This window comes from Moschus berezovskii, chromosome 7 (genome assembly GCF_049115385.1).
Source record: "Moschus berezovskii isolate FMDL1 chromosome 7, NW_MosBer_1.0, whole genome shotgun sequence".
NCBI classification, from domain to species: Eukaryota; Metazoa; Chordata; class Mammalia; order Artiodactyla; family Moschidae; genus Moschus; species Moschus berezovskii.
In genome coordinates this window covers 97,539,795-97,566,406 of record NC_142466.1, presented here as the reverse complement: position 1 = coordinate 97,566,406, position 26,612 = coordinate 97,539,795, and the positions used below count along the sequence as shown (strand labels likewise).

At 46.9% G+C, this 26,612-nt stretch overlaps 1 protein-coding gene and 1 pseudogene across 1 annotated transcript; one reads left to right on the top strand and one right to left on the bottom strand.

Moving 5' to 3' along the window:
- Positions 1–5,765: 5,765 nt before the first annotated feature.
- LOC148777435 (mitochondrial import receptor subunit TOM6 homolog pseudogene) lies at positions 5,766–6,312 on the top strand (annotated as a pseudogene).
- Positions 6,313–14,830: 8,518 nt separating this feature from the next.
- On the bottom strand, positions 14,831–23,406 carry LOC148777434 (NUT family member 2G-like). Its single transcript, XM_088837737.1, has 7 exons — positions 23,379–23,406; positions 20,288–21,002; positions 19,206–19,334; positions 18,043–18,215; positions 17,323–17,618; positions 16,067–16,183; positions 14,831–15,577 (listed from the first exon to the last, which is right to left on the bottom strand). Exons 1-7 carry the CDS (start codon positions 23,392–23,394, stop codon positions 14,831–14,833), a joined length of 2,193 nt encoding a protein of 730 aa, XP_088693863.1. The 5' UTR covers positions 23,395–23,406.
- Positions 23,407–26,612: the final 3,206 nt, after the last annotated feature.

Below are 26,612 nucleotides of genomic sequence, written 5' to 3'. Positions count from 1 at the left end.
TTGGAATATGAAGTCAAGTGGACCTTAGAGAGCATCATGACGAACAAAGCTAGTGGAGGTGATGGAATTCCAATTGAGCTGTTTCAAATCTTGAAAGATGATGCTGTGAAAGTGCTGCACTCAATATGCCAGCAGATTTGGAAAACTCAGCAGTGGCCACAGGACTGGAAAAGGTCAGTCTTCATTCCAATCCCAAAGAAAGGCAATGCCAAAGAATGCTCAAACTACCGCACAATAGCACTCATCTCACACGCTAGTAAAGTCATGCTCAAAATTCTCCAAGCTAGGCTTCAGCAATATGTGAATCGTGAACTTTCAGATGTTTAAGCAGGTTTTAGAAAAGGCAGAGGCACCAGAGATCAAATTGCCAACATCCGCTGGATCATGGAGAAAGCAAGAGAGTTCCACAAAAACATCTATTTCTGCTTCATTGACTATGCCAAAGCCTTTGACTGTGTGGATCACAACAAACTGTAGAAAATTCTGAAAGAGATGGGAATCCCAGACCACCTGACCTGCCTCTTGAGAAACCTGTATGCAGGTCAGGAAGCAACAGTTAGAACTGGACATGGAACAACAGACTGGTTCCAAATAGGAAAAGGAGTACATCAAGGTTGTATATTGTCACCCTGCTTATTTAACTTATATGCAGAGTACATCATGAGGAACGCTGGGCTGGAAGAAGCACAACCTGGAATCAAGATTGCTGGGAGAAATATCAATAACCTCAAATATGCAGATGACACTACCCTTATGGCAGAAAATGAAGAGGAACTAAAAAGCCTCTTGATGAAAGTGAAAGAGGAGAGTGAAAAGGTTGGCTTGAAGCTCAACATTCAGAAAACAAAGATCGTGGCATCTGGTCCCATCACTTCATGGGAAATAGGTGGGGAAACAGTGTCAGACTTTATTTTTGGGGGCTCCAAAATCACTGCGGATGCTGATTGCAGCCATGAAATTAAAAGACGCTTACTCCTTGGAAGGAAAGTTATGACCAACCTAGATAGTATATTAAAAAGCAGAGACATTACTTTGCCAACAAAGGTCTGACTAGTCAAGGCTATGGTTTTTCCCGTGGTCATGTGTGGATGTGAGAGTTGGACTGTGAAGAAAGCTGAGCGCCGAAGAATTGATGCTTTTGAAGTGTGGTGCTGGAGAAGACTGTTGATAGTCCCTTGGACTGCAAGGAGATCCAACCAGTCCATCCTAAAGGTGATCAATCCTGGGTGTTCATTGGAAGGACTGATGCTAAAGCTGAAACTCCAATACTCTGGCCACCTCATGCGATGAGTTGACTCACTGGAAAAGACTCTGATGCTGGGAGGGATTGGGGGTGGGAGGAGATGGGGACGACAGAGAATGAGATGGCTGGATGGCATCAGCAACTCAATGGACATGAGTTTTAGTGAACTCTGGGAGTTGGTGATGGACAGGGAGGCCTGGAGTGCTGTGATTCATGGGGTCACAAAGAGCTGGACATGATTGAGCGACTGAACTGAACTGAACTGAACTGATAGTCATGTCACAAACTAAGTCAGATGATTGGAGATATCACTGGGCTATACCTAATTGAAGTTCTTTGCTTAAGTTCTTACTTATGATTTTACTATTAGTGCTAACTATATTGTTTTCTACATTGCCTGTTTCAAAAATTATTGTCCCTTACATTATCAATTGTGTGACTGAGCCACTGATATAATGACGGTATACGGTTCTGCATGAAATCCCTAATTGTAGCCATGTGACTGTCTATACTAGAAGAAGCAACAAGAGGAAATATTTTCCTGGACCAAGAGGCTAGTAAGACAGGTGTGGTCCAGAGACTTTTGCTATTCACAGGGCCTAGTCCAGTAGCAGCACACAGAGTGGCCAATCTGTGAAATCTTTGACAGATCTGGGAATGAGCCTTCCCAGCACCGTGAACAAGATGGTCATGAAATGCCCCAAACGATGGTCAAACTCTTGGCCATAATGGGGCCCTGATGACTGGAAAATGGCATTTGCCAACTTCCTCTACAAAGGTTAAATCATGGACATTATAGCTGCTGACCTTTAACATCCAACCAGTCCATTCTAAAGGAGATCAATCCTGGGTGTTCATTGGAAGGACTCATGCTAAAGCTGAAACTCCAATACTTTGGCCACCTCATGCGAAGAGTTGACTCACTGGAGAAGACTCTGATGCTGGGAGGGATTGGGGGTGGGAGGAGAAGGGGACGACAGAGAATGAGATGGCTGGATGGCATCACCGACTCGATGGACATGAGTTTGAGTGAACTCCGGGAGTTGGTGATGGACAGGGAAGCCTGGCGTGCTGTGATTCATGGGGTCGCAAAGAGTCAGACACGACTGAGCAACTGAACTGAAAGGAGTTCATGGTGGAAATCAGAAATTAGGCACTCACTCTGTGCTCTTGGAAAAATGGACAAAACAAGCCTTCAGATATTTCGATATTTACAGGTAAAAATTTTCTTGAGCCCCAATTCTTGCATCTTCTCATACCTAGAAAAACACTAAAATTGTTAACGGAGACAACTACAATGGCTTCTATGTTAATGCCACAGTAAGAAGCTAAAGCCTACCTGGACAAATCTAGACAACTGACTGCCTGACTATAAGTCTACATAAAGCACCTGTCTATATTGGGTTAGAGACACATTCTCCTAAAAAGAAATGATGAGACTTATTTTGTCTATTAAAGTTCAAGTTGTCACTCTTTCAACTACTTCTGAGAACTGGGTTTGCTATACCTACATTCAAAATGTATATGCCCACACCAAATGGCTCCATTCTTACAGACAGAGAAACCCAAGCATTGACTCTGTCTAGACCAGGATCAAATTTACTGCCAAATGTAACCTGATTCTTATTCTTGCTTGGATTGCTGATTATAATAATTCTTTTACTGATGTTTGGTTTCTGCCTTTTAAATCTACTTGCCTAGTTTGTTCTTCCTAAAGGGTACAATGTCGTCCCAGACAAAGTAACAGTGATGCAGAGATTCTGGTCACTCTTCCAGATGGACTCCCCTGATGTTCCACTCTGGTCATAGATCCAATCTTGATTTGGGAATTGTAGTTTCCCAAAATTCACAGACTATTGGGAATGTGTAGTCTGTGGGCCTGACCTGGTAGAAAACTACTTTAGTAGTTATTCTTACTATTTACACCTTGTATCTTTAATTGTCTAATGAATTTTGTATCTAAGCAGCTTGAGGCATTTAAGTTGCAAATGATTGTCCGTGCTCCTACAGTTTCTACTGACTTCTCTATTACTTGGGGCTCCTGGATCAGAAACACTAAACAAAAGGATAAGAAGGATATGTTGCTTCAGCAACTTAGGGCCAGCGCCCCTCACCAACACAAAGCAGTTAAAGACAGATTTCTTCACCCCTTTCCCATCAGCAACAATATTCTCCTAAAAGAAAAAGGGGAGAATGAGAGCGTTAAACCATAAGCAGGTGGCCCAAGGCCCTTAAAGGAGGAGGCAGCAAACATTCCTTTATCCATTCTTTTGCCTTAGTCAGGTTTGCCTTAGACATGTTTCTTCTAAGCCCTGTACTGTTATTACAACAATGTATCTCAATTGAGACCTGGCCTTCTTTAGGTCCAGAACTAATGATTACAAAGCACAGTGTTATCTTACTCATGTGTATGCTTGTCTTAGACTCTATGTTAATAATTATAATTGTAACAAATCTTGCCTGGGAGCCTGTTTCTCAACAACAATATATCTCACCCAGAAACATAAGCTCCGGAACTCCTTCCTTCTGGGTAATCTTGTACTGAAGTTATCTCAGGATGTATTACTTGGGAAAGGATCTGGGGGAACTCTTATAACCTCGAGATATTCTTTTTATCTATTTTCAGCAGCAAGTTGAGAAGTATATAGTTCAGTTTAGTTGCTCAGTTGTGTCCGACTCTGCGACCCCATGGACTGCAGCACACCGGGTTTCCCTGTCCGTCACCAACTCCTGGAGCTTACTCAAACTCACGTCCATCGAGTCAGTGATGCCATCCAACCATCTCATCCGCTATCGTCCCCTTCTCTTCCCACCTTCAATCTTTCCCAGCTTCAGGGTCTTTTCCAGTGAGTCAGTTCTTTGCATCAGGTGGCCACAGTATTGGAGTTTCAGCTTCAGCATCAGTCCTTCCAATGAATATTCAGGACTGATTTCCTTTAGGATTGACTGGTTGGATCTCCTTGAAGTCCAAGGGACTCTCAAGAGTCTTCACCAACGCCAGAGTTGTTTTTTGTTTTTTTTAAAGCAGGACACTATATACTTCCCATATATAACAACCTGCTTAAAAACTAGTGACGGTGGGTACTCTCCTACCCCCTTTTGCTGAAGACTTTCTCTACCCTTTTCACTCTAATAAAACTTTGTTACACAAAGCGCTGAGTGACTGAGACCGTGTTTCAGTCAAAACTGAAATTTTTGTGAAATTTTAGTTTTGAAATTTTCTCCTGCAGAGACCATGAATACCAGCACAATTCACCATAAGCTTTCAGTTTTGGGTGAGGTGCAGGTGGACCTACTTCTTAAGGTCCTCCAGTTCATACTTCACTCTAAGTTAACAAGGGCTCACCCCATACCCCTTCCAGGATCTACCTTGAAGGCCACCTGTGACTCTGGGGACCACTCAAAAACCCAGTTAGCCTAGGGCTTGGGAAATCCTCCTCAGCGCCATCTGGGAGAGAAAGTGATAACAACAAAGACAGATCTCCCTCTGGAGAGTCCCCTCCCTGCTTGCTCACAGGCAAGTGTGGAAACCAAGGGGGCTCTGGAAGGACCCCCACCTGGGGACATCCATAAAGCCCTCAGAGGTTCCTCTGACTGGACAGGAAGACAAGCCACCTCTCAGGCTCCCACAGGCAATTTTGTTGGCAGAATTGGCACAGTGAGCCTGTGGTGGGAGTGGACAAATGCAACCTGGAGCCTAGTCAAAGTCCAGAAACAGCCAGGAATGAGCCACAGAGGGAAGCTGGGGGGCAGGCCTCCCCAGCATTTTGCTCCAGCGTGACAGTCATGGACCTCAACGAATGCCCCCGATCTGCCAGGACCAAAGAATTTGTGGAGGAGGCCCTGCATGGTAAGGTAATTTTGAACCTAGTTCAGTTCAGTTCAGTCACTCAGTCGTGTCTGATTCTTTGTGACCCCATGGATCACAGCACTCCAGGCCTCCCTGTCCATCACCAACTCCCGGAGTTCACTCAAACTCATGTCCATCGAGCCAGTGATGCCATCCAGCCATCTCATCTTCTGTCGTCCCCTTCTCTTGCCCCCAATCCCTCCCCCCAAATCATTAATATTGATATGAGGAGATCACAATCTCCAAGGTCCAATAAAAATCCCTCCTCAAACACAAAGTTAAAATCCAGAAGATCTACACACCGATGAACAGTTTCATAAGCTTGAGATCCAAGAGTTCACAGTTCCAAGGGCACACTGTGAAACTGGTGTGCTCCTTCAAGACTGTGCCACTGACATGCTTCTCAAGGACTGTCACTCAGATATGTTCTTTGCTGCAAACATCTTGACTTCTCAGGAATCTCTTTCCTATTCCCAGAACTTGCCCAGTGGAGATGTGTCCAGTTACCAGACGTTCTGTAACATTACCTCCAGTGGAGGGAGCACCCAGGGAGCAGCAGAAAATACTGAGACAGCAACCCCAATATAAGAATCTGAGCAATAAGTTTGTCCCCACTGACAAGGAGAGAGACTTACAGGAGGTCCAAACTAGGACAGCATAAAAAACGATTGGCAGAGCGCGGAGGTACTGCTATGGCTTCCAGTGGGGCCGGCGTGACCGCTGCGGGCTCAGCAAATGAAGCTCCCGAAATGCCAGACAACGTGGGGGACTGGCTTCGGGGCGTCTACCGCTTTGCCACCCACAGGAATGACTTCCGGAGGAACTTGATTCTCAATTTGGGACTCTTTGCTGCTGGAGTTTGGCTGGTCAGAAATTAGAGTGACATTGACCTTATGGCACCCCAGCCTGGGGTCTAGCCTTTGAAGACACATGGAACCCCTGTGCTGTACTCGACCCCTTCAAAACCAGCCTCCAATATGTGACCATCACAAGACTTGCCCCGATGGCGGGTGAAGTTTGATTCAGATGGCACCTTCCCTTCCCTGCCTGACTTCCTTTTCTTTGCTGAGTCCACTTAGGACACCCTTCTCTGGTCAGCAGGCAGGCTTCAGCTAAAGTGTTGTCTTCTGTTCTGTAAAATGCTGTACATAGTTCCTAAGTTTCTGCAGGGGATGATCTTTGCTCTTGTCCTGAGGAATAATCTAATGGTATTTTAACAAATAAAACGTGTACACAAAGACAAAAAAAAAAAACGATTGACAGAATAGAGGGCCCACGAGGCCTGAGGGATGAGTAACCTGGGCCGGCAAAAGGTATCAGCAGAGTCCCAAAGAAGCAAATTGCGACAGTTAAACCTGAAGAAGGGATAGGTTCCTTCAGAAAGCCACTTCAGAACACAGATTAAGCAGGTTTTGCAATTGATTTTCTCCAGTAAATGCAAAGGATAAGAATAGCCCCTGCAAAAAGGCAAGCTTGCAGCATCCACTGCCCAGGGCCAGGAAGCAGTCAAAAGCAGATTGATTACCGACAGCAGGGCTGTTGAGGATCAGACTCTCATGACAGCTGTTGGACAGATTCTAAAGAAAAGATGGAGCTTCACCACCGACTTCATGCCTCGGAGTTAAATTGGTGCAAAGCAGAACTCTGGGCCCCATTAGGTTCACATTACTGCTACACTAGGTTTCTCTCCTACCCAGAGTAAAGGAGAGTCAGGAGAAACACAGCCCGCAATCACCAAGTTACCCCCATGGGCCACATCTATCCAAAAATGAGTAAGTAGACCAGTTCCAGGGACAGCAAGTGGACCGTCCCACCCAGGGAGCCAGGTCCCCCTCCAGGCAGAGCCTGCCAGGATGGATCAAGAGTGACAAGCGTCCCAGGCTGTTCCCCTCCATTGTACAAGGTACTGTCTTCTTCGGAAATACACCTCTTCTGGTCAATCAGAGCCTGCTTTTCACAGCATTCCTGGTAGGAAAACTCTTCTTCAGAAAAAAAAAAAAAATTATATTCTGCTGAGATGAAAGTTTTTCTCTCATGTTAGAACATCCTCTATGTGCTAATGGTTTTTTCCAACCATGTATTATTTTGTTTCCTGAAATAAATATGTGTGTTTTTTTTTCCCCCATGAGAGGTGGTGGCCTCTGTCTGTGCCCTGCTGGGGGATAGTGAGGGGATCAGGGGCCACTCTTCCCAGGTGCCTGCTTTGACTTCCAAATGTGCCCCTGGGGTGGGATGCAGGGGAAGGAGGCAGGTGGCAGAGGTGTCCAATAGATGGTGCAGTGACTAAGGAGCCCCTGGCATCCCACCACCATCTACAGCCCAGAGGAAAGAGGTTAGAGGCCCATGGCTCACGGTGGCCCCACCCCAGAGTCTCCCGTTACTCCAGCTCCCAGAGCCCAGATGGAGGGAGAACACCTAGAGCTCCTCCACAGAGGACCAGGCTCCCAGAGACAGCAGAGCCTCTGAGCAGGGAAGCCTTCACAGGACTGGGAGCTCAGGACAGACTCATGGTCTGTGATCCAAGGAGGCTATTAGGGAACATGTGGGACTCAACAGGCCCAGGGGCTGTGCTGGTGTCACAGCAAGTGTCAACTACTATCAGTGTGTCAGGATTCCAACACGTAGGACCAGGACCTGGGAGGGAAGGGCAGCAGCATGGGCCTGCTTGTGCTGTGGTTTCTCCCTGGAGCTTGGTCCCTCCTCTGGTCAGGAGGTGCATTTCTCTAGAGAGGTTAGGGCCCTGTGTCACAGTCACTCCTGTGGTGGAGAGTCCTGCTCCAGGAGGGGCCTCTGATCCCGGAGCCAGCAAGAATAGTCCTGTCTCCATGCCTGTCAGGACCCCCACATGTGAGACCAGGCCGGGGCTGTGGCGACAGAAGACACAGGTCTGCTTGTGCTGTGGTTTCTCCCTGGAGACAAGCCCTGCCTCTGGACCCCATCCTCCATGGAAGGCACAGCACTGGGGGCTCAGCCAGGGTCTGAGGGGAGGATCTGGGACCTAGGTTACAGAGTGGCCTCCAGAGCTCGGGCAAGGGGGGCACAGAGAAGGGACCTTGAGCCTCGTCATTCTGTCCCTGTGTGGGGTTAGTGGGATCCCTATGGGAGATCAGTGTGGGTTTGTCAGAGGTCTGTTTACAGTGGATAGATGGATAAAGAAAGGTGATACACACATGTGCACATACACAGCATACACAATGAGATATTATTCAGCCTTAATCAAAGTAAACCCTGACATTTTCAAGAACATTGAATGAACCTGGAGAACACTATGCTAAGTGAAATAAGCCTGACAGTATCACTTATGTGTGGAATCTAAAAGAAAAATAAAAAAGGAATCACAGAACAGAGGGTCGAAATTGTTGTCTGCAGCTAGTTGTGGGGAAATGAGAACAGGTTTGCAAATGGATACAAATTTTCCATTATAAAATGAGAAGCAAAATGAAGGAACAAGGTCTGAGGAGCTAATGTACAGCATGATGTCTCCTGCATTGGCAGGCAGGTTCTTTATCACTAGTGCCACCTGAGAAGTCCTTGAATGTGCAAGCTGGGTTGCTATCACACAGCTGGAATTCCATCACCTCCACTAGCTTTGTTCATAGTGATGCTTCCTATGCTTGACTTTGCATTCCGGGATGTCTGGCCTTAGGTGAGTTACCGCACCAACGTGGTTGTCTAGGTCGTGAAGATCTTTTTTGTACAGTTCTTCTGTGTATTCTTGCCACCTCTTCTTAATATCTTCTGCTTCTGTTAGGTCCAGTAAGTCAGTCAGTCAGTTCAGTCGCTCAGTCGTGTCCACCTCTTTGCGACCCCATGAATCACAGCACGCCAGGCTTCCCTGTCCATCACCAACTCCCGGAGTTCACTCAAACTCATGTCCTTTGAGTCGGTGATGCCATCCAGCCATCTCATTCTCTGTTGTCCCCGTCTCCTCCCGCCCCCAATCCCTCCCAGCATCAGAGTCTTTTCCAGTGAGTCAACTCTTCACATGAGGTGGCCAAAGTATTGGAGTTTGGTCCATACCATTTCTGTCCTTTATTGAGCCCATCTTTGCATGAAATGTTCCCTTGGTATTTCTAATTTTCTTGAAGAGATCGCTAGTCTTTCCCATTCTATTGTTTTCCTCAATTTCTTTGCATGGTTCTTATCTCTCCTTGCTATTCTTTGGAACTCTGCATTCAGATGGATATATCTTTCCTTTTCTCTTTTGTCTTTCGGTTCTCTTCTTTTCTCAGCTATTCGTAAGGCCTCCTCAGACAACCATTTTGCCATTTTGCCTTTTCTTGGGGATGGTTTTGATCACCGCTACACCTCAGCTGTCTGGGGTCAATCTTGTTTCCTTGTTCACCTTGCTTCTTGCATTCCCCCAGCTCCTCAGCAATCACCAGGGGTTCGGGGGTGGAGGTTGCAGCATCACTGGATCCCAGTTTGGGGAGCTCTCATTCCCATTTGGAGGCTAGAAATTACTGATGGTTGTGACATTTCTTGTTGATTAATATGGCAGGCGATATTTTCCTTTCACAGTGGCTTTCTCTGTCCCCTTTAGTTCAAAGTGGCAGTAAAATCTCTGCTGGTTTATCCCTTTCTATTCTTTACCTCTGTTGAGAAGACTGATTAAATTAGTGAGCCACACCCATGATCTCTTCTTCAAATAGTTGCTCAGCTATACCCTTAGAGTTTTCTTCAGAACAAGCTTGCTCACTTTGAAATATGGATAGGCTGATAATTTTCCAAATCTCTAAGCTCTGATTTTTTTTTTACTGTATAAAATTATTTATTTTTAGATGAAACAAAGATGAATATTTTTAATGATAAAAGGTACAATTCACAAAGAAGATAGATATCATAAACCATTCGGCACCTAACAACAAAGACACAAAGATACATAAGGTAACAATTAGAAGAAATAAAAGGGAAAAGAAAAAAAATATAATCATAGAGAGGCATACTCACATTTCTCTGAGAATATTTTATCAAGTGCATAAAAATAAGAATAGAAGCATCTTGAATGATGTCATTAATAACTTAAATATAATAGATTTCTATTTATATTAATGTATATTAATCTTATATCCTATACAGACATACTTAAAATTTTTTATCTCACACGTTGTTATTAGATGTTCATAGGATGGTTAGAAAAACTGGACAAAAGATAAACATTACTAAATTTCAAAAAGTAGAATTCTTTTTTGTGTGTGATTAAGTTATACATATACATATATATTATTTTAAAAATTATTTTCCATTATAGATTATAATAAGATATTGACTATAATCCCCTGTGCTATATAGTAAACCTTTGCTGCTTATTACATATCTATTTTTTTTAATTAGAAAACTAGCATTCTATTTATACTAAGTCAAACAAGTAGAATCAAAACATTGCAAATTTTTAGTTAGGCAAAAATTAATAAGTTTTCTAAAATACATGCATATTATTTATATATATGTACACAAGAGCTTTTCTGCTACACTTGATAAAGGCTTGAGGAAGGACACCAAGGAAAAAAAAGAGATGGAGAAATAAGAAAACGTAGACTAAATGAAATGGGAGCCCTGAATATGAAATGGAAAAAGTTAAACAAGCTAGATAAAAGAGCCTTTATAGTCCAGATATGTTCCAACATCTGTTGGATCATCAAAAAAGCAAGAGTTCCAGAAAAGCATCTGCTTCTGTTTTATTGACTATGCCAAAGCCTTTGACTGTGTGGATCACAATAAACTGTGGAAAATTGAGAAGGACATGGGAATATCAGACCACCTGACCTGCCTCCTGAGAAATCTGTGTGCAGGTCAAGAAGCAACAGTTAGAACTGGACATGAAAAAAAAAAAAAGAACTGGACATGGAACAATAGATTGGTTCCAAATAGAGAAAGGAGTACATCAAGGCTGTATATTGTCACCCTGTTTATTTAACTTCTATGCAGAGTACATCATGAGAAACACTGGGCTGGAAGAAGCACAAGCTAGAGTCAGGATTGCTGGGAGAAATATCAATAACCTCAGATATGCAGATGACACCATCCCTATAGCAGAAAGAGAAGAAGAACTAAAGAACCTCTTGATGAAAGTGAAAGAGGAGAGGGAAAATGTTGGCTTAAAACTCAACACTCAGAAAACTAAGATCATGGCATCTGGCCCCATCACTTCATGGCTAATAGATGGGGAGACAGTGGAAACAGTGACAAACTTTATTTTGGGGGACTCCAAAATCACTGCAGTTGGTGACTGAAACCTTGAAATTAACAGACGCTTGCTCCTTGGAAGAAAAATTATGACCAACCTAGACAGCATATTAAAAAGCAGATTACTTTGCCAACAAAGGTCCATCCAGTCAAAGCTACAGATTTTCCAGTAGTCGTGTATGGATGCGAAAGTTGGACTATAATGAAAGCTGAGCACTGAAGAATTGATGCTTTTGAACTGTGGTGTTGGAGAAGACTCTTGAGAGTCCCTTGGATTGCAAGGAGATCCAACCAGTCCATCCTAAAGGAAATCAATCCTGAATATTCATTGGAAGGACAGATGCTGAAGCTAAAAGTCCAATACTTTGGCCACCTGATTCAAAGAATAGACTCATTTGAAAAGACCCTGATGCTAGGAAAGATTGAAGGTGGGAGGAGAAGAGGACAACAGAGGATGAGATGACTGGATGGCATCACTGACTCAATGGACATGAGTTTGAGTAACCTCCGGGAGTTGGTGATGGACAGGGAGGCCTTGTATGCTACAGTTCATGAAATCTCAAAGAGTCGGACACAACTGAGCAACTGAACTGAATGTTCATTAGAAACATATCTGAAGCTCTGGCAAAAAATTTAAAAAAGCAATGCTTGAGTACTTGTATTTTTCAAAAATTTCCAAGATAATTCTGATATGTATCTGGATTATAAAAAGTCACTACAGGTTTTTCTATTAAATGGTAGTTTTGATGATACAGAATTCCACCATGTTTCTTTGACCAGTAATTATACAGTGGTGGAGCCCCTACTACCCATGCCTCTGCAGGAGATCCTCCAACACTAGCAGGTAGTTTTGGTTCAGTCTCCTGTGGGGTCACTGCTCCTTTTCTCTGGGTCTTGGTCCATGCAAGATTTTGTTCATGCCTTTCAAGACTGGAGTGTCTGTTTCCCCAGGCTGTGAAAGTCCTATAATCAAATCCCGCTGGTATTCAAGGCCATATTCCCCAGGAATTCCCAGTCCCTTTGTCAGATTCCCAAGCTGGGAAGCCTGACACGGGGTTCAGAACCTTCACAACATTGGGAGAACTTCTTTATTGTTCTTGTTCTCCCATTTATAGGTCACCTGCCCAACTGGGTATGGGATTTGAGTTTATCTTGATGCACCCCTCCTACCATCTCACTGAGGTTTCTTCATCTTTGGTTGTGGGGTATCTTTTTTTGGTAGGTTCCAGCATCCTGCTGTCAGTGATTGTTCAAAGGCTAGTTGCAATTTTGGTGATCTCTTGTGAGATGAGTGCCCATCCTTCTGCTCTGCTATCTTGACCCAGAACTCTCATGTGTGGATGCTTATGGTAGGTATTCTTGGGGATTTCTCCTAGTAGGGTAAATTATGGTTCCCCAAAGATGTCCATGTCTAATCCCTCATATGACAATATATAAATGTTACCTTGTATGGCTAAAAGGCACTAGGCAGGTGTGACTAATTAAAAAATGTTGAGATGAAGAGATTATCATAAATTTTCTGAGTGGACTAGATATAAACACAAAAGCCCTATTGGAGGGACGCAGAGTCAGAGATGGAGAGACCATGTGATGAGGGAAGCAGAGTAAAGTGATGCCCTTTGAAGATGGAAGAAGGAACTAATTACAAGGAATGCAGGTAGCCTCCAGAAGCCAGAAAGGGAAAGGAAACAGATTCTTCTGTAGGGTCTCAAAAGGATGAAGCCTTGCATATCCCTCTTACAGGTCATCTACACCCTCCAAACTCTAGGAAACTCCACCCAGACTCCTGATTCTCCTGCTATATTTTCTATTTTTCTTGCGGCCCCAGATACTCCTGAAATGTTTTTGTACTTGTACATCCCCAGACATTTCTGTGACTATAGCCAAGTCTCTAAAATCTCCAGACACACTTTAAGCCTTCCACACTTTACTCCTTCCTGGGAGTCTCAAGACTCCTTCCAAAGGTTCTGTGGCCCAGACACTTCTGTGACTATACCCAAGCTCAGGGAGTCTCTGCCATCACCACCTGGGAAGGAACCCCAGGACTCAGAACCTGGAGAAGAGGCATTGGCCAGGACGAAAGTAGGGATGAGGCCCAGGGTGGGTCTACAAAGGATCAGAGCATCTGAGGGGGGTTGGGAGGAAGGGCTTGAGAGCTGGGCCGGCACAACCTATGACACGGACTGAGCAAGTTGGAAGGGGGATGAAGCAGTTCTGGGGTACAGCAGGGTCTGCTCCCTGCTCAGCTCCTGCCTTTCATTGTCTGCTCATCTCACCCTTAGAGAGGGACAGTTCCTCTGGCCGGACCAGTGATGTCTCTGCCAGTACCCACAGAGGGTAATGGAAGCCTCCACACTCCTCAGCATGGATCCCAGCTGCCACCAAGGTTGGGAACACAGACACATCTCTCCCTGCTGTCCCCGCTGGGTGAGCTGCTCTTGTGAAACTTGCTCATATGTTTTTAGGAGGAACTATCTCATGTGTGAATACGGATCAGTGTTGACCCCAATACACTCACATGTCCAGCCATGGGTGGGGAGGGAAGAGACAGTAGTTGTGGGATGTCTTTGCAGAACCCTGGGTCCCTAAGGTCAGTCCCCATAGCCACAGCAAGATAGGTCCCCTCAATCCCTTGAACAAGACACTCCTGCACAAAATTCCTATAAATTCCAGAAAGGGGCCCAACTGTCATTTTCCTTATACACACCTTTAATGGGCATCCCATGAATTTCCTCTCACCCATTTCCCCTGTTTCATCCTCACTGGGACTAAGAGGCTGCCTCCACCACTCTCCACACTGTAGTAATCCCGCTGAGACTAGAGGGTGCTCACCCTCCAGCCAGGCAGAGAGGCAGACAATCCGGACCCAATGGCCGAGATTCTTCCTCTCTGGTCAGGCAACCACACAGGAAACCCTGGATGAGCAGAGGATCAGCCCAGCCCCTTCATCTGGCTGCTTTGGGAAGCAGAGAGAAGCTCCCTTAAAGACAAAAACTGTCTCCAGGCTCCATCCTGGAAACTGATTAGTGTCCAGAGGGCTGAGGGTGGGACACCAGCTCTCCATCCCTAGATGGTCCAGGGATGCAGATGATGGCACAGATGTCCCCAAGGTCTCGAGCCAAGCTGGCTTTAGAGAAGGCGATGACGCGGGGGTGCCTATGAAGGATAAGAGCTGAGAGCTCCCAGGAGCAGCCTGGGGAGTCCTTGTCTGTGTGGAGGCAAGACTTGGCCACCTGGAGGCCCATAGCACCTGTGACCTCCCTCGTCCTTCCTTCCTGTCAAGACCCCTCTCTGTGGAGCAGAGCAGACACGAATAAGATGACAGTGACCCAACAGCATTTTCCAACAAAGCTACGTTTATTCACATTTTACATATATCTCTCCAAAGATCCTGCTGCCACCCACGCCCAGCCAGATCCACCTCTCCCACCTCTCGAACCTCCCTCAACCCCAATCCCCTCCCTACCCTGGAGTCCCTTCCTCCAACAGCAGCCAGGATCACTCATGAGCTGAGGAGCCCTAGGCTCCCCTTGGGGCTGGCCCGCTGTTCCCTACTGGCTGCAGAACTGCTTCCTTTTCCTCCCTGTGACAAATGGGTCACACTTTCTCTTTCTCAGCTGTGAGGGGTGAACCAGCCCCAGAGCCAAGGCTGGCCTCTCAGAAACCCCGAGGCCAGCCCCTGGGCCGGGCAGCATCTCAACAGCAGCTGGGCCTCCGCACAGAGCCCGCTTCCTAGACTTGGCAGCAGCCAGAGGAGCTGGGCTGAGGCCTATTCTCTGAGAGGAGGGGGCCTGGCCTGAGGCAGGGACAGGACTCTGGGATAGCCCCCAGGGCAGCAGGCTGTGCTGCGAGGTCAAGAGGAAGGCCAGGCTGGGGAGCTCCTCCTCGTCCTCGCTGGACCCGTCCCTGGGCCCTCGGGCCCCCAGAATTGGAGAGGCCATTCTGATAACTGAGGTATCCCTGGGTTCTGGCTGAGGGCCAGTGCACCTCTGACCCTGGGGAGCGGAGGGTTGTCCTGGCTGGAATGGAGGCAACTCCTCCTGTCCTGGAGAGGGAACAAGGTCTTTGGCCCTGGACAGGCCAGTGTTTGCTTGGCTGAACCTGTGAACAGCCTTGAAATCAACCTCTGATGGGCAGGCTTCATGACTGATCCCTAGCTGGGGGCCTTGGTCATGTTTCTGGGCATCTTTGCTGCCATCAGACTCAGAAGGACTTGAGTCCACTCGGGGTACACTTTGACGGCTGGGTGTCCGCCCTCCTGTGTCTTCCTTCATGGCCAGGAGTCGTTTCTGCACCAGCTGGTAAGAGAGAGAAGGGCAGTGACTGCTCTGCACCCCCACATGTGAGAGGAGGAGCACTGGGCAGTGGGACCTGGCCCTGGATGGGGTGGAGAGGTGGGGCGACCCTGAGACTTAGATCCAAATACAGACACTGTGCTGTTCCTGCTGGCCTCCTGCACCTTGTTCCCAGCTTTGTGTCCTTTCCTTCCCCATCACCTGCCCCAGCTCCCTATCCTCTCCCTCCTATCACCCAGCACTGCAGCTACCCCAGAGCAGGCTCTCCTCCAGGCCAGATGTCCCAGGCAGGGGAAGGATGGACAGAGCCATGGAAGCCTCTGGCTCTGGGGTTCTATATCTCCCTTGCTCACCAGGGTCCCACATGCCCTGGTTTACCTAGGAGACCCTTGTCTCCCCGTTCTACCTGGGATCCCTCCCTCCCCTGATCCCCTGGGTCACATGGGGTCCCCACCCATAGGCTCCATAAGTATCCCTCCCTCTCCTGCTCACCTCCTCAGGGGTGAGGCCTTCCTCCTGTTCCAGCTCCTCAGCTAGCGCCAAGGGATCTAGTTGTGGTTCTGGGGAAAGCAAGTCTGCCAGGAATCGAGGATGAATGACTGCCTCTACCTGGAACAGAAGGAAAAGGCTGTGAGCATCCTTGACCAGGAATGGCCTGAGAGCCAAGAAGACCTAGAGAAAAGTGAAAAGTAGAGACCCACTCCTGTTCTCCTCCACAAGATGGGACGTTTTAAATTGTCCTGGTACACACACACACACACAAACATGCTCATACACATACAGGAACAAAAAATACATATACGGAGTATATGCCCAGTATGGGATTTCTGGGTCATATGGTAGTTCTATATTTAGTTTTTAAGGGGACTGCCACACTGTTCTCCACAAGACACAGATGCCCCAATGTTCATTACAGCACTATTTACAATAGCCAGGAAAGCAAGCAACCTAGATGTTCATCAACAGATAAATGGATAAAGAAAATGCAGTACATATTTACAGCGAAATATTTCTTAGCCATAAAAAGGAATGAATGTGAGTCAGTTGTAGAGATGCAGATGAAACTATAGCCTCTCATACAGCGTGAAGTAAGTAGAAAGAGAAAGAAATGTCATATATGTATGTGGAATCTAGAAAAATGGTCCTGATGGATCTGTTAGCAGGGCAGGAACAGAGGTGCAGAGGTAGAGAATGGACTTGTAGACATACAAGTGGGAAGGGGAAAGGGAAAAAGGAAAGGGAAGGGCGGGACGAATTGAGCTCTCTCAATTGAGCCTTGACATATACGCACATTATGTGTAAAATAGGTGGCTAAAGGGAAGCTGGTGTGTAGCTCAGGAAGCTCAGCTTGGTGCTCTGTGATGACCCAGAAGGGTGGAAAGTGGGGGTGGGAGGGATGCTCAAGAGTGAGGGGTGGGGGATATATGTATACATATGGATGATTCGCAGGTTGTACAGCAGAAGCTGACAGAACATTGTGAAGCAATTATACGCCAATAAAAAAGCGTATATACACATGTACCTACACAGGCATATGAAGGCATACACACAGACAGACACAAACATGAACACTCATACATGTGCATACACACACTCCACACACATATGGACACACACACAAAGCACATGAACACACAGCTCAAGGAACAGAGCGTCAGTCCCATTGACCTGGGCAGAACCCAGATCTTGGGTGCTGAGAGTTCCATGCAGTGGAATCTTGTGGACCCCAGGCTCCATGCCCAGCCCACCTTGGTGACGAAGTCTTCCTGGGAACACAGCTTGTCAATGTAGCTCAGGAGATCCGGGCCTGCAGAGGTCCCGTCCTCTTCCTGCTTCAGCTCATTTCTCTCCTTTCCACCCTCTGCATCTGACTTGTCCATGGCCGAGTGGACGGGCCCCACCAGCACCTCCATGATGTCCACATACTCTCTCACAGCCTCAGGGGGGATCTCCTTGGGTGCCTTGGTCCCTGGATGCCGCTGGGCTCTGTGTGGCTGTGAGCGGGTGGGATGGGCCCGGGGGCCGGCCTTCCGGGGAGCGCTGGCTGAGGCAGGGCAGGAAAGAGGGAAGGAAGGTGAGGGGCTTCTGCGTCCCCCTCCTGACCACTGAGCACGCGCTGGTGAGGGCGGTGTTTGGGGGTCAGTGACTTAGGTGTTGGCAGGGTTAGCACCACCTGAAGCCTCATGCACAGTGGGAGGGGGAGGGGGCCATCTAAGAGAGTCCTGTGAGGAATGTGGAACCTTGATTCTTCAGGGTATCCCCAAAAGGCCCACTTCTTCAGCAGACTTTGTGTGGGGTCTTTGACAGGGAGGTGGAAGAGGAGTTATTAAACTGATGAGATAATACACTGTAGTGACAAAGGACAACTGAGACCCTGTCTCACTGGTTGTTCTGGTTGAAAGATCAATGACCCACTTGAAGGAAAAGGATCCACATGGGGCCAGTGGGCATCCCTTGGCCCATGTTACCTTTGCTTTGAACTCCGGTGGGAACGTGGGTGCTTGGCTGAGGACACACTCTTGGGGCTGAGGACCCCTGAGGATCCAGCTTCGGTGGGACTGGAGGAGGCAGGCCTTGCACCCCTTGCATCCACTGTAACTTCTGAATCTGCATCACCTCCTCTGCCTCAAATTCCATGAACCTGGGAGTGATGGAGGCATACGGCACATTGAGAAAAAGGCCTGGGCTTTGGAGCCGGGAACAAAGGCAACAGAGAATGAGGGGCTGGGAGAGGGTGTGTCTTGGGGTGGACAAGGCCCTGGGAGGTACTATTCCTAGCAGAGGGACCTCAGGACACAGGCAGACCCACCAGGGACCCTCCTTATGCCCCCGTTTCTGTCCAGAACTATATGAAGGGCTGATGGCCAGAGGTTGAATCAGGTACATGTCCCCAAAGCGGTCCTTGCTGAATCCAGGACCCTGGACAGGGGCTGAGAGTGGAACATAAGCCTGGAGACAGGGCCCAGGAAAGGTTGGAGGATTTGGCTGCTAAGCTTAGAGGAGAGGCTTTCCTTTCCTCTGAGAGGTGTTTGTTTGTTTGGTTCTATTTTTTATTTTATTTATTTATTTGGTTCTATTTTTTGAACTAAAAGGATTGCCATGGAGAAAATACTGAAACTGCCAGTGATGCTTGGGCTGATGACATGCTGGCTTCCCCAGCCTCTTCAAGGAGGTCAGGGTACCCACTCCAGCCACTTTTCATGAGAAGAAAGGGTACCAAATTATATGTCAGTGGCTGTCAGCCACCCACCACTAAGGAAGCAGCAGGTTGGTGGGTGGAGAGCATGCCCCTGCACAGCCCCTATGGCTGGGGTTGGACTCCTCCCGGGCTCAAAGCTTTATTTACCCCACCTCATCCTGAGACCTTCATGTCAAGCCAAAGGTAGGTCACCATCAGGGGAGATCAGAGGTCCTGGTGGAGGAAGTACTGAAGACCCACGCTCTCAAGGTGAGGGAGGGGTTCTGGAGGGGAGTAGGGTATCTGGGCTGTGGGGGCCCTGTGCTGAGTGACAGCCCTCCTCCTTTATCCTGCTTAATGAGCGTGCCCACAGCCAGACCCTGACTTGGGGTCTAGCCCTCACCCACCCCTCTTACCCACCACACAGCTCTAGGGCCCAGGACACTGACTCACTTTCTGGCCATCTCATAGTAGATCATCCGGTCAAAGTTGCTTCTGTGCTGCCATTCCTGCACAGCCCGCCACAGTCCCTCCTCCAGCGTCATGGTGGGCTTCAGGCGAGCCAGGGACCGAAGCACTGGGCTGTAAGACATCAGGGTCTATTTCAGAGTCCAGCCCCGTCCCCACCTATCTGATTCCACCCAGTAACTTGGACCACATAACCCAAGATAGCATGACTGAGCATCAGGAGGGTGAGAGGCAGGCCTGGGAGAGCAAGGACAAGCCTTCCCGCTACTGCCATCACCGCCTCACTCTCACTGGAGGATGACCATCCATTCCCAGGCTAAGGCTGGGACACGGAGCCTTGTGAGCATTCCTTCCTCTGCAAGATTGCCTTTTCACTATAAAAATCCCTATCATCATTGAGGCATGGCACGTGCCAGGCAGTCTGCTAACACTTCATAGATTAGCCTAGAGAGTCTTATGCACAGTTCTCTGAGTTAAGTGCAATTGTCCCCCCCCCTTTTTTTTTAACAAGGGAACTGAAGTTTAGGAGGGAAATGCCTGCCAGGCTCCCAGCTCTAGGAGGAGAGAGCCCAGGCCGTTTGAGCTCTACCACCACCCAGTTCTAAGAATTCTCCAGAACAAGGAGGTTCTTGTTCTTGAGGCATGCATAGAGCTCTATCCTGGACTTTGCACTCTCTCTCCTTTCTGAAGGGACATCCCCTGACCATGGACACTCAAGTCCTGTGTGAAAGGAGACGTCACCACAAAGGAGCACAGCATCCCATCTGTGGCTCCTCACCTCACACCACAACCCTCTCTGGCTTTAAGGCTTCATCAGTGTCACCATGAGCACCATGGAAGGTCAAGTTGGCTGTACTCACAAGGCGGTGAGGTAACTGAGATAAGGTCCTGAAAGGATGTCAGTACTTGCATGGTGAAGTGTAGGACCAAGCTGTGCCTTCCCACAGCAGGGACATCACCCTCAGACTTTCTTCCTGGTATCACTGGAAACCTAATCTGAGCATCCACCCCCATCCTTTTTATCTAAAAGCTCTGATAACCTCATGAACCCCTGGCTGTTCACTCACATGAGAAAGCAGGAAAGAGCTTCAGCATCAGGACTCTGGGGCAGGTGTCTCCGGGCCAGAGACTTGAAGCGCTGCCAACATCGGAAGTTCTCATACACGCTCTTGGGGTTACAGGAGTCATCCTGCGAGGCCTTGGACTGGTTGGTGGCCAGGCTGCCCTCCCTGGAAGTGCCATGTGACTGTGGCCCCAAGTTCACTTGGGGAATGATGGGGGCCAGCTGGGCAGCTGGTAGTGGAGCTTGAGGTGGAAAGCCTGGGGTCCAGCTTCCCTTGCCAGACTGAGCTACTCCAACAGCTGGGGCAGTCACAATGGTCTCCATCACAGGGGTTGTTAAGAATAGGGGGCCAGGACATGCAGCACTCCCGCTGAGAGGCCCTGGAGTGCTCCAGTTGAGGGGAGCGTGAGTAAGGACAAAGGTCTGAGTCTGGGGGTGCTCCACTGGCCTTCCTTCTGACCGGACTTGGACAATGATGTTGCAAGCCCCAGGGGCACTGGGGCCATGGCCAGCATTGGGCACCAAAGGTGTCCTGGGGAAAGCTGGCAGAAGTTGGGTGCCACCAGGAGGGAATGACGGGGTCATGGAAGGTGGCAGGTGTTTCTCCCAGGGTGGCCAGTGTTGGGGGCCAGGAATGGGTGGAGGAAAGGGCACTGTCATGAAAGGAGGCAAGGAGGCACCAGGGGTCAAGGTCACATCTGTTCCCAGCGCTGGCGATGCTGTTGAGACAAAGGAAAGATTTGAAAGGAGGAGGAGAATGGGCAACAGATGAAAGGTTGTTGCTGAGCGACACAAAGACCCTGGGATTCTTGGCCTCCGGAGGAGAAGAATTCAATCTGGGGCCAGAGATGAGGCTTGATCGCTTAGAGCTTTTGTGTAATAAAGTTTTATTAAAGTATAAAGGAGATAGAGAAAGCTTCTGACATAGGCATCAGAAGCGGGCAGAAAGAGGACCCCCTTGCTAGTGTTAGCAGTGGAGTTATATACTCTCCAATGAATCAAAAGAATGTCTGGAGGTTGTAAAGACCTACTCCCATAATTTACATTTTAAGATAACAGGATTAGTCAGAAGGTCTAGTCCAGAGACTGTCCTCAGGCAGGATACATTATTGTTATATAATCTTAAGGAACATAGAGGGGGGAAAAAAAGTTTGTCCTTTCCTCCTCCTTGAGAACTCCAGACCCCTCTCTCCTTGGGGACCCCTAGACTTCTTATCAACCTGCCTAGGAAATGACTCTCTCACTGGGACTGAGGCTCTCTGGAGAGAATCAGAGTGTAAATCTCCACAGATGAGGACATTGGTACGGTGTGTGCAGCATGGACATGTCTTCTAATGATTTTCACGATCTGACCTCTGGGTGAGAATTATTCCACTGGTGACCTCACTCTTAGCCGCCAAGGTCCCTGAGCCCTGTCTGCCAAGAAGAAATCTCCTCAGCAAGTGCTGACTTGGAGACCCTCCCTCAGGCACTCCCTGGCACCCAAACCACACAGGCTGTTTCCCAGACCCGGAACTGGGTGGACATCTGCTCTGTGAGAAACGCCCCTCAGCAGGTACACTAGCAGGTGGGGCCCTTCTCCAAGGTAAATTCTAGGCATGCAAAGACCCTTTGTGGACAGGCATTGTTTAAAATATTAGGGCCCCACCTCCACCTCAGTCTTCCTTTTCCTGGTGCTCAGTATAAATCCTCTCACTCTTTTCAAGCCTCACAAAACAAAAATAATGGAAAATATCACTCAAATGGAATTCTGATACAAACCCATAACACACTGGCTCAGCGTGCACATCAGAACCACCACAGCAGACAGTTAATATGAGCCAGGTTATACCATCCCCTTCCCAGTGCCCAGAGTCATGTCATCACTCTACGAGTTCTGTTCGTAGGAACTGTGGGGAGTCTGAGAAGTGGGCATCTGTCCCTTAAATTCTGTCATTTCACAGCCAGTGAATGGCTGCAGAGGATTAGACAAGGACCAGGGAATGGCCATGTTACATTGGCTGTGGGAGTATAGACTGCTGGGGTCCTTCCCCTTTGAGTTCCCAGTAACAGAGAGTGACGATAAACTGAGAAACAGGCATGATCCAGGTGCCATTGTGATAAAGTTGTCTGGAACACACAGCTGTTCAGGAAAACTAGGTACATACCACGTGCACCTAATTAATCAGAACAGGTGTCATAGGACTTTTACTCATAACAGAGAAGATCGTCTGCCTGCTTCTGGGCTACACTCCCTACCCCCTTTAAAGAGGAAATCAGCTTTCACTGACATTCCACCAGAACTAACCACCCTCCACATTTGTTCCCTGTCCACAAAGGAGTGATGTGAAAAATGAAGAAACTTTTCATCTCAAGATGAAAAGGTCCACCATGAGATATTGGACAAGATGAAGTAGGTCTGAAGAACTACTTTTCCACAAAAGGAAGAACAGTTTAGGACATCTTGGGAAACTGAGGCCTGTGTTGGTTGAAGTTACATGGATGCCCATCCCTGTCAAAGCCAAGGCAGCTGTTACCTGACTGAGACATGAGCTGTGAGCTGGAAGGAGTGGAGAAGGTCTGGACTGCAGCAGTTAGAGTAACTTTCTGCCTAGCTCTCAGGAAACTTCACTGCAGGTGTGACCACATATAGTCCCATAGAATAGTTTTCTACTAAGACTATCTCTCCCCATGACCCAATTAGATACAGTATGCCCCAGTCCAAACCCCTCAGAAAGACATGGGGTGGGGGAAAGCTTCGGGTACCTAAGACACACAATACGGGGCTAGGTCCTCCTCAGGACCCTTCCTGTGTCACCACCATACTTCCTACACACACATTTCAAAGTGGCTTATCTTCCTTCTAATCAAGCCTGCCTGCTGCCATCCTTTCTCCATACCCAGGGCAATTTCCCTTGATCTACTTCCAATGAACCCTCCTCCCCAGTGCAGCCTCAGGTTTCTGTAGGCTCTTCGGTCTCCCCAGATGCCCTTATGGGTCCAGTGCTCTCTCCTTCCTCAACTTCAGTTCAACCATATGCCCACAATGAAATGTCACATGTGGACTCAAAGGTCTGAGAAATGGCAGGGAACACAACCCCAGCCTACAGGCTTACCTCCTTCTGAAGCCATTCCCACAGGCTTGGGCACGGACCACTGCTGCCTGGTAGCCTCAATGAGAAAAGTCAGGACCAAGACCCAGAGGGTGACCTGCTCCAGCAGATGCTCAGCATCCAAGTAAAGGAGGGAAATGTTTGAATTCAAACAGTAGAATGTGGAACTGAAACATTCTGCAGCGGGGGAGGGGCAGAGGGCAGGTGGACCTGGGTGGGGTGAGCAGACATTCCATGAACGGCTCTGGCAGGAAGGCGAGAACCAGCAGTACCTTCCACATTATATACTGGTGACACAATTGGTGTCTGCTTCTTTAGGCAATTTATCAATTATTTCTCAGTTTCACAGCACCAAGGTTGGACTTGATCTTCCACCTATTTCACTTCTTTATCCATCAACCTGGTTTTGTGTCCCACAACTCACTCTGCTTCCTAACTGGATCTTGACTTACTTCAACAGAGACTAGACTTTCAGAACACGTTCAGAAGATCTTTTAGTCTTATAAACCCTCGGGTATTAATGGCCACATGGAACTGAGAGTTTGAAATTAGGATTGTCTCAGCAGATGCGAGGTGTTTGGTTGCTGTATGTACATCATTCTTAAGGAAGCAGTCCTTGTGCCCCAACCAACATCCAGCTAACGATCCTTTTTGCTGGAAAACGCCCATCTATCAAAAAACCATCATGCAGCCCACATGTCTAAGACCAGAATTCACTGTGTTTCTCATAGCATTATATTGTTGTTAAATATTTAGTTTTTTATCTTTTAAATGATTTTAGTATAATACTTTAAACAAGTAATACCTTCTCATGGTTCAAAATCAAGTTGTGAGAAATGGAATATGCAGTGACAAGTCCTACTTCCACCTCTTTCCCCACTTCAACTCAATCTTCTTTCCCAGAGAAAACCAGAGTTATCTGTTTCATTAAAATCTTTCCAGAGATGTATTTCGCAACTAAAAACGAATGTAATTGATTCATTTTTAAAAATGTCTCCAGTTTTTTTTTCTGGTTGAAAATTCATATATGTTCCAATATATCCAAGTATATTTTCAATGATTGTTTTTGTATTTGTATTACAGCTCCTCTGTTTCTGGACTTAATTCCTAGAACAAGAATTTCTACAGTCTCTTAAATTTCAAATTACCTGAAAAGATAGAATGGCCAGATCAAGCAAATAAAAATAACAAATGCCTAAATGAATTTGATTTTTGACTTTCACATAAACAAAGAATTAGTTTTTAGTCTAGCTGTGCCCTATGCAATATTTTGGACATAGTTTTATGCAAATTATTTTCCTCACTGTCTGATATTTTCATTTAACTGGGAATCTTTATTTTATCTGGCAACACTACCAAAAAAGTGTAACATAGTAAGCTATTATTCATTACTCACTCTTATGAGAAAAAGGGGCTTCCCTTGTGACTCAGAGAGTAAAGAATCTGCCTACAATGCAGAAGACTCAGGTTCAATCCCTAGGTTGGAAGATCCCCTGGAGAAGGAAATGGCAATCCACTCCAGTATTCTTGCCTAGAGAATTCCTGGGCAGAGGAGCCTGGCGGGCACAGTCCACAGGGCTGCAGAGACTCGGACACGACTGAGCGACCACAGCTTGCACTATGAGACAGAGGACTGGGAGTAAAGAGCCTGAAGTGTGCCTCTTGGGTCCAACACAAAACACAATTTCAAACACACAAAGCCTGCAGACTCTGGATGAAACGGATTTGGAAGAGCCATCATATAGCATTGAAAGTTTAGGCTTAGTAGGACTAAGGACCGAAGTAAGGAACGAGAAGGCAAAAAATCTTCTCTTTCCTTGTGTTTAAAGGACAAAATATCCCAGAGCACTGGTTTTTCTAGATGTTAAAAATCTATTACCCATGAAATGGACGTGCACCTTGAGAAAAATGCCAAAAGTTTATCTAGCAATGTCCAATCTCTATTCACACAAATCCACTTCCATCTAAATCCTAGCTTGCAAACGCTGCTTATAAGCTTATGAATTTCCTGTCTGCATTACATACCCTTGGTCTTTAGAACCTAGGCTCATCACTGGATATGGACCCACCTGCATGGAAATAATGGGAGCATCTCTTTTTTAAAATAATTTGCCTGATTCTTATTTTCATATTGAGAATCAATGTCAGTTTATCACTATCAAAATGATATGAAAGAATATTCACCTTTTGTGTTGTGAGAAGAAAGGATTTTAGGAATCTTGTCAAAGGATATGAAGGGTGAAAACTTCAGAGGACTACAACCAGATCTCTTGGGAGACAACAGTCACTCCCTGCTATAGCAGGGATTGTGGGGTGTTGGGGAAAGAAAGAGAGGTTTAGAAGGGCAGTTCCATAGGGTGGAAAAGACTCCTGTTGGTGCTTATGAAGTCCCTTGCACCTTGCAGGGAGAAATGGACTCAAAAGAAGGTGAGAAGATGAGGTGAGAGTATTTAAAGTAATATCATGGTGAACTTTATATCAAGAAACTCCTGTTGGGGACTGAAAAAATAACTTGGAAATATGGCTCAGTTCTTGGACTTTTTTCATGATGGAAAACTTAAATGATAATCAACCAGTGCTACACTCGATGCTAGAGGGATGGTGAGGCAGAATATAAGAAAGGAAATCTTTCTTGTTGCTTCCTCCCCTTGTTCAGTCCTTCAACCAGTTGCAAGATTCTCACTCATAACTCTGATAAAGTATTTGAATGAGGCCTCTCAGGGCCACTGATACAAAAATTGCATTATGTAAAAGTTATCTGATCTCAATTCTGCAATCATTTTTGTACTACTTCAAAATACTACACCCCAGAGACAGATATAATCTAATCAGTCCAAATATGATTTGGGAAGACCAGACAAGGAAGGAAGTATCTAAAATTCCTTTAGATCATGATCTCTGACTATTCCTGCAGAGATGTTGGGGGCAGGCACTGATTGCAGAGAAAAAGTATCTCTGGACATGGATCACAAGCATCAGAAGACAGTTCATCTTCCACACCACTATGGAACATTAAAGACAGGAAGAGATACAATGTTAATGTCTTGTGGAGTTTTCAAGTCTGTGCACTTAGAAGCTCTTCAGTTCAGTTCAGTCCCTCAGTCCTGTCTGACTCTTTTCGACCCCATGAATCACAGCACGCCAGGACTCCCTGTCTATCACCAACTCCCGGAGTTCACTCAAACTCATGTCCATCGTACTGTTAAATATGAGGGATCTTCAGAAGCTTTCAGTTGA